The following is a 9,157-nucleotide window of genomic DNA, read 5'->3' as shown; positions in this document are numbered from 1 at the left end:
TCCTGAACATCCCTACTTCCCAGACGAGTCCACCAGTAATAGTCTCATATTTTTCCAGAAAATTTCCATGCACATTTGTACAAATAAACACAAATAGGAACATACTCTAATTTTGTTTGTTATTTACTTAACACACATGTTGAATATAGATAGCTTTCCATTACCAGGACAAACATTTTCCACATTAACATGTGAATTGCATTCCACTGTGCAGGTGCAACATTTTCTTTACCAGTCCTATACCAAATGTTCCAATCCTATACTGAAGTTGTGTGCTTATGTGCTATTACAAATACATACATATACATACATATTTTTTACATACATTTGCAAAAGTATCTGTAGAATAATCTTAGGATATCTATCTGCAGGATATATTACTAGAGGTATAATTACAGAGTAAGAGGGTATATGCATTTCTCCCTAAGAAAACGTCTCAGTTTAATAACCACAGCATAGTGTATGTAAGTCTGATGATTCTCAGAGATTTTTGTCTTTCACAATGTGAACATAGGAAAATGGTATTTTACTTTGTCTTATTTGTATGTCTTTAATCATAAGTATAGCAAAGCCTATCAGCTTATTTTTGGCCATTTTTTAATAAGGGGAAAAATCCTATATTCCTCACCCTATTCCTCCTTATGACATCTAAGCCACTCTGTGGCACTTAAAACCATTTTGATCCTCCTAGAAACTTATGGTCAAGATCTAGAAATCTTCTGCTATTCCCTGTCCTTCAGCCTCCCCTTTCAATCACCAAATTCTAACAATTCTACCATCATAAAATACCTTCAATCTGCTTCCGCCTATCTATTCCTCTAAATAGGTATCTTATTAAATCTCTCACTTGAATTACTGCAGCAATTTACTGCATCTTCCTGTCTCTAGTCCTTTAGCCTTGATTAATTCTACATCCTACCACCAGGATTATAGTCTGAAAACAATGATCTAATCTTACAACTAACTAATCCAAAAACCTTTGATGGTTCTCCTTTCCTCACAGAATAAAACCTAAATATCTCAGTACGGTCCTGTCAGGCCTTCCTTCACAATGTGGCCTCATCTGTTATTCTATATTTTCTTCATCCTCTACCTGCTCCTCACATATAGGTCCACTGATGCTCCCTAAAAATACGAATGCTTTTCTCTGCCTACCATATTCTTACCTTCACATACTGATTCAAAGACTTATCCATAATTTCAACCAAAATCCTATTTTTTATAAATCTTATAAGATGTTACCTTCAGAATTACTCTCTAATTTGCCGTAACACTTTGTTAATATGATTGAAGTTACTTACCAGTTTTCTTTGTATTAGAATGTCATATATATTCACTTACATGTTTACTTACATACATTGGAGTTTCCAGAGAACATCAACTGCCTTACTTCTTTTTGAATACTCCAAAGTATGAAGCACAGAATTTGTACTTTCCACATAGATTGCATTCAGAATATTTAGCAGAAACTTCATAAATATCTACTAATTATTTCTCTTTTGAAATATTTCTAGCTACCTTATGATGTGAAATACACAAAACTACTAAAATAAGTATTCTGAAATACAAATGTGTTACCTGTTTGTTAGCAAAAATCAGAAGCAAAGCATCTCGGAGTTCTTTTTCTGTTAACAACTTTGCAAGCTCACTGTGTGCTTCATTAACTCTGTCTCTATGACTGCTATCAACAACAAATACAACAGCTACCAACAAAATGACAAAAATTTCAGTTAGTCACCTGCTAAGTTTCAGTAAATGGAAAAATATTTAATGCTCTCATTATATTATGGGTAGTCTACCATTATTCTTGTGGAAAGGCTGCTTATTATTATAGGAGCAATAATTAATGGTATGATCTCAAATAGGTCACATGACTTTTCAGCTTTCCCCACCCATAACAAGATTTACACTTGCTCTACCAATTAATATTTCCTCTTAATAAATGAAAATGTACCTCTCATGATCTACCTATTGGTGCTACTTATTCGTTGATTACTACTTCTTTTACAAAGAGAGAATCCTTTAAAAATAAATCACCATCTTTATCTCTCCGAAGTACTCTTTCTAGGCACCTAGCACAGCACTTTCCACATAGATTGTATTCAAAATACCCAGCAGTAACTTGACAAATATCTATTGAATGAATACTCTTTAGTATTCAGACATTTAACCATTCCTCATGATCAAAATTCCTTTTTTCTCCATTAATCATTGGCTCATGCTAAATATCAAAAATCCCAAAGTAAACATAATTATCTAATCTCTCTTCTAGGTGGAAAGTAGGATGACGTATAGAAAAGGTGGCAGAAACATAAGCTTCATATTGGGATATAGGAGGCAAAAGTTAGAACGGGGCCCAAATGTGAATAAATGCTGGGTGGAATATATGTAACGTATCAGAGTTGGTCTACAGCAAACCACTATAGGTTGTTCTGCAGATAACAACTGTGAATGAAAATGGAGCTTTTAAGATATAATGGAATAGCCCGGCCGGAGTGGCTCAGTGGATAGAGCGTCAGCCTGTGGGCTGAAGGGTCCCGGGTTCGATTCCCGGTCAGGGCACATGCCCGGATTGCAGGCTCGATCCCCCCAGGGGGGCGTGCAGGAGGCAGCCAATCCATGATTCTCTCTCATCATGGATGTTTCTATCTCTCTCCCTCTCCCTTCCTCTCTGACATCAATAAAAACATTAAAAAAAAAAATAAGTGGAACAACAGATCGATGTTTCTCTCTCTCTCAAATCAATAAATAAAACTGTATTTTTTAAAAAAAATATTATAATGGAATAAATGTTTAATAAACATACACCACAAATTCTACTATACTCCACAATACTGCCAGTGATCATACTCATGACACTAATAATTTAACTGTTAAGAGCAGTACTCATAACAGTCCACATATATAAGCTAAATATTGTTTTTATGCTATAATTATGGTTTTTTTCATGAACTATACCAAAGTACATATTCCAATCTTTCCACCTTCATTTTTTTAATAATGTGAGGCTGGCCAATATTTAAAGGTATAATCAATATTTAATAAATGCTTAAATATCAGCTTTACTATTTAAATCAATATACTGAAAATTGGCATCCTAAAAATCTGAAAAATTAAGATGTCATTTTTTTCTCTTACCTTGGGTATTCAGGTAATAATGTTTCCACAGTGGTCTTAATTTGTGTTTTCCACCTACATCCCAAATAGTGAACTTTAGATTTTTATATTCTACAGTTTCCACATTAAAACCTGTATTTAAGAAAAAAGTTACTTTAATACTGAACTTATATTTACAGTGAGTGACACACCAACACAAGGTATCTCCCTGTTTATAACTGTGACTTACCATTATCTTCATACAGCAATATCTATTCTGCCCAAACAACTCCACTCCTAATCAACCTATGTGGGGAATGTATACCTTTATCAGTTATTAGACCCCTAAAGCTGGGTCCTTAGGACCTTAAAACACAAGTACTGCCAACTCTGCACCACTACCACCCCCTCACCCTTAACCAATCATTTATTCCTTCCACTTGTCCCACCAAAATTCTGTTCCTTCTTATTATCTCACCATCCACTTTTCAATCCCACAGCCACTGAATCTTGCATTTTTCCTCTGAAATGCTGGTGTCTTACAGGCAGGAAAAAAAGCCCATCTCCATGCCAGATTGGCATATTATAAGATCCCAAAAACCCAGCTGTAAGCTAGGGTTTGTTAAGGTAAAAAACAATACTCATACTTACCAATTGTTGGAATAGGTTGCATAAACTCATCCTGTTTTAACTTAAACAAAATAGTAGTTTTTCCAGCACCATCTAATCCTAATGTAACAACTCGAATTTCCATTTTTGGTCCGATGTGAACTCTATTGTCCTATAATTTTAAAAATATTTTAAGCTTTTAATTTTGACATAGAGTTAGAAAGCATTAAGATTTATACTTTTATTTATAAAAGGTCATTGTTAATTATTGTCTTTTCTATTCATTCCTCAATCACTGAAATCTGATCTGAATGGAAGAGTATTCCATAATGCCACATCCTTTACTAAAACTGACTACTACTTTGTTTTTGTATAAATTAAAAATGAATTTAATTTCTCCAGATATTTTTGTTTCGTGTGTGTTTGTTTTTTTGTTTTGTTTTTTAAATATACTTTTATTGATTTCAGAGAGGAAGGGAGGATAGAGATATAGAAACATCAATGATGAGAGAGAATCATTGATTGGCTGCCTCCTCTATTCCCCCCACAGAGGATCGAGCCCACAACCCAGGCATGTGCCCTTGGCCGGAATCAAACCTGGAACTCTTCAGTCCGCAGGCTGAAGCTCTATCCACTGGGTCAAACCAACTAGGGCATCCAGATATTTTTGGCTCAACTGAATCTTCTAAGGGTTTTTATGCTGTGTTAAATATATTAATAAATAAATTAATTAAAAATGAAAATTGCTGCTCACTTCCCAGAAATATACAGTTAATAATTTCATACACTGAGTGACCAGATTATTATGATCTCTGAACGCATAATAATCTGGCCACTCAGTGTGTGTGTGTGTGTGTGTGTGTGTGTGTGTGTGTGTGTGTGTGTGTGTGTGTATTAGAGGCCCAGTGCATGAATTCATGCATGGGTGGGATTCAGCCAGCCTGGCCAGGGGGAGGGGACATGGGCGGTTGGCCGGCCTGCCTGCTGGTCGAACTCCTGGTTGAGGGGACAATTTGCATATTAGCCTTTTATTATATAGGATACACACTGAGTGGCCAGATTATTATGCATTCGGAGATCATAATAATCTGGCCACTCAGTGTATATCCCTCCAGACACTTTCCTATGAACATACTGGTTGATATACACAAACAAAACAAATATACTTTTTGTTTGTTTGTTTGTTTGTTTGTTAATCCTCACCTGAAAATATTTGTTCCATTGATTTTTCAGAGAGTGGAAGAGAAGGAGGAGGGGAGGTAAAGAGAGAAAGAGGGAACATCGATGTGAAAGAAACATATCGACCGATTGCCTCCCACACGTTCCCTGACCTAGGAGTGTGCCGTTGACCAGAAATCTACCCTGCAACCCTTCGGTGCAAGGGCCGATGCTCTAACCACTTAGAAACACTGGCCAAGGCAAAACAAATATATATATATTTTAATTTTTTTTTATTGATTTCAGAGAGGAAGAGAGAGGGAGAGAGAGAGAAACATCAATGATGAAAGAGAACCATTGATCGCTGCCTCGTGCATGACCCCCACTGGGGATCAAGCCCACAACCCCGGCATGTGTCCTGACTGGCAACTGAACCATGACCTCCTAGTTCATAGGTCTATGCTCAACCACTGAGCCACACCAGCCAAGCCAAGAATACATTTTAAAATTATAAATTAAAAAAAAAACAAACATATACACTCAACTAACTTTTATACTCAACAGTATATTATGGAATAATTTCATTTCAAAACATAAATATGTGCCTTTTTCTTTCAATTACTTTGTTATATTCCATGAGCCAAGATTTAACCAATCCCCAACTGACAGACGTTAGATCATCTCTGAATTTATCATAATGAACAACATTCTTGTAATGAGTATACATATTACTAGCTGCATGACCTCTCTGCTTCACTTCCCTCATCTATAAATTGAGGATTAAAATAGTACCAAACTTACACAATTTTTACAAGGATTATTTTTTAAACATGTATAAAAGTCCTTATAACAGCTCCTAAATAATTGTTGGTAACTATTATTTTGCCTCCTCATTTTAGCACGCTTTTATTTTATGATACAATACTGTCCTGGTTTTTATCCCACCTTTTTGGATGCTCCCTCCCATTTTCCTTTTGTCTACCTTTTTAATATTGGTGTACTTGAAAGTCTATATGAGGTGTGTTTCTTATCTACATATTCTCATTTACTCCATGTGCTTCAGTTACCATCTTTATGATGATGGCTCCTAAATATACACTTCCGTACAGTCCTACACTTGAGAAATAAAACAATATATGGACCAGATTATCTTTGTGAGGATTCTAGAGACCAGTTGTGAAGCTAAACACCAGGGCAACAAAAACTGAAAAAGGGATTCCAACGAAAGAGGTAAGAAAATTGACAGAATTCTGCACACCCATCTATGCCCCTGCCTAACCTGGTATGGCATAATGCAATTAAAAGGAAAACTCCAATACCAGGAGAGAAACATAAGATTTTACTGAGTGTCCAGTGTTCTGGCTCATCTGGAGTCTGCCTTAGATAGAGACCGGTTACTGTCTCACCCAACTTGAACCTCTTAGGGACTACCAACGGCACAATTTGAACGCCACTAGAAACAGAGGCAAGGACATGGCACATTAGAACTCCTGTTGTGCAGAGAGAATAAGAGATTACTGGCTTCTGAAAAAATGCCAGTAATCTGCAGGAATTCAAGGCAGCTAAAGCACACACACAAACCCAGAGATGATAAACCCCAGAAAAGGTTTTAGAATTCTAGAATCTCTAGCTGGGTGAAGTTCTTCCCAGGCTCAAAGCCAGTTCATAAAGATTGGGAGAGGTGGTTGTTTATTCAAATGCCCAAATCTCCACAAAAATAGGACAAGGCATAAAAGAAACAGGAAAACATGACCCAATCAAAGGAATAAATAAAATTCCAAAAACTGACCCTGAAAATTCAGATCTATGAGTTGCCAAAGAACTTAAAATACCTGTAATAGAGATACTTAATAAGTTAAAAGAAACACAGATAATAAATAAAATCAGGAAAACAAAGAATAGGCAAATTAGAATATCAAAGGAGATAGAAATTTTAAAAAAGAACTAAAATTCTGGAGATGAAAATATAATAACAGCACTGAAAAAGTTCACTAGAGGGTTTCAATAATATACTTCATCAGGCAAAAGAGAGAATTGCTAAACTTGAAGATAAGTCATTTGAAATCATCAAGTTAGAGGAGAAAAAAAAATGAGTGAAGAAACCCTAAGGGCTTTATGGGACACTAGCAAGGAGATCAACACTTATCTTGTGAGAGTCCCAGAAAGAGAAGAGAGAAAGAAAGGGGCAGAGAGAGCTTACCTGAAGAAATAATGGTTGAATACTTCCCAATCTGAGGAGAGAAATGGACATAAAAATTCTAACTCAATGCATGCCAACTAGGATAAACCCAAAGAGACCCACACTGAGACACATTATAATCAAACTGTCAAAAATCAAAGGCAAAGAGAGAATCTTAAAATCAGCAAGAGAAAAAAGATTCATCACATACAAGGGAGCTTCCATAAGATTACCAGCTGATTTCTCAGCAGAAAGTTTGGAATCCAGAAAGGAGTGGGAGAATATATTCAAAGTGCTGAAATAAAATAAAAATGTCAGGACAGACCGACAGTTGTCAGAGGGGAGGGGACTGGGTAGCTGGGTGAAAAAGGTGAAGGGATTAAGCAGTACAAATTGGTATTTATGGACTAATCACATAAATATAGATTCTTGCATAGGGAATATAGTCAATAATATTTCGATAAATATATTTGGGGCCAGGTGGGTACCTGAAACATCAGGGTAGGATTACTCTGTAAAGTACATAATTGTTTAACAACTGTACTGTACATCTGAAACTAACACAGAATAATATTGAATATAAACTGTAATTTAAAAATAATTTTTTAAAAAGAAAAAAGCTGTCAACAATGAATGCTATATATGTCCTTCAAAAAGGAAGGAAAAAATGACTTTCCCAGAAAAGCAAAAGTTGAGGGAGTCATTACTACTAGATGTGAACAAATAGTCATCTGTACTGTTGTAATTTTGGTGCCTAAATTTAATTTTTATAGACTTGAAGTAACAAAAACATTTTATACCCCTGAAACAAATACAAAATAATAGTGAATGTAAACTGTAATTGAAAAATGTTTAACTGTAAGCCTCTGTTAATAGGTATACAGTATATAAAAATGTGTTTTGAGACATCAGTAACAAAGTATGGGGAATAAAATAGGTATGCAATTGAAGTTAAAGCGTTAACATTTAAAATAGAATATTAGAACTAATATGTTTTATGTAATGACAATGGTAAACACACAAAAAAAACCTCCATAAAATATAAACAAAAAGAAATGAGGAGATCAAACCATGTCACTACAAAACAATAAAATACAAAAGAAGGCAGTAAGAGAGGAAAGGAGAGACAAAAATAGCTACACAATATATAGAAAACAATTAACAAAATGGCAATAGTAAGTCCCTACTTATCAATAATTATTTTAAATATTAATGGATTTAGTTCCCCACAAAAGACATAGTTTGACTATATGGATGAAAAAACAAGATTTAAAAAAAAAAGGAAGAAAAAACAAGATCCAAAAATAGGCTTTCTATAAGTGACTCACTTTACATCTAAGGACACAGATAGGTTCATAGTGAAAGGATGGGAAAAAATATTCCATGCAAATCATACCCAAAAGAGGAGGGATGGTTATCCTATCAGACAACAGACTTTTTAAGTCAGAAACCATTAAAAGAGATACAGAAGCTCCTTATATAATGAGTAGAGGCCCAGTGCACGAAATTCGTGCATGGGTGCAGTCCCTAGGCCTGGCTGGAGATCGAAGCATGAGCATCTGGCATGGCCCCTGCGTGTCCCCCTCCACCTGAGTCATGGTGCCCGAGTCCCCATGCGGAGATGCAGTGAGCGTGGCCAGACACCGCGGGCCAGGGCACAGTGTGGGCCTCTGGGCCGCCCTGCAGCGCCGCACGGAAGCCAAGTGGGCAGCGTGCTCTCTCCCGGCTGGCCTCACAGACCAGCTCCTGTGTGAACCCACGGGGAGCCCAGCCGGCCCCTGCGGTCCCAGTGGCTATGGCCCGGCTCACCCGGAAAAGGCCCACCCGGAAAAGGCCGCGCAGGTGTGCCTGGAACCTGAGTGCGGGGGCTTCCCTGGAGCGTGAGCCCTGGCATCCCGGGGGAGGGTAACAGGCGGAGTGAGAACAAGCTCAGCGGACACAAGGAATTCTCACTGCACCTCCATCCCGTCACCCCCACCCTCAGGTAGCTGGTGAAAGGTCGAAGCCCCCGGTCCGGGTGCCACAGGAGGTTGGTCGCCGCCCCCTGGTGGTCAGTGCACGTCACAGCGAGCAGTCGAACTCCTGGTCTCCCAGCAGAACGACTGCCCAAGGGGA

General features: G+C 37.3%; 1 protein-coding gene across 1 annotated transcript in view; it reads right to left on the bottom strand.

Moving 5' to 3' along the window:
- Positions 1–9,157, bottom strand: part of TRIM23 (tripartite motif containing 23) — a 30,503-nt gene that overhangs the window by 2,942 nt on the left and 18,404 nt on the right. The window contains exons 8-10 of the mRNA XM_079790700.1: positions 3,748–3,877; positions 3,139–3,249; positions 1,579–1,703 (exon numbers count right to left, since the gene is read on the bottom strand). Coding sequence (XP_079646826.1) covers positions 1,579–1,703; positions 3,139–3,249; positions 3,748–3,877 — 366 coding nt within the window. The remainder of the gene's footprint in view (positions 1–1,578; positions 1,704–3,138; positions 3,250–3,747; positions 3,878–9,157) is intronic.

This window comes from Cnephaeus nilssonii (assembly GCF_951640355.1).
Source record: "Cnephaeus nilssonii genome assembly, chromosome: 2".
Classification (NCBI taxonomy): Eukaryota; Metazoa; Chordata; class Mammalia; order Chiroptera; family Vespertilionidae; genus Cnephaeus; species Cnephaeus nilssonii.
The sequence above is the reverse complement of the archived record's forward strand: the minus strand, read 5'-3'. Positions and strand labels throughout refer to the sequence as shown.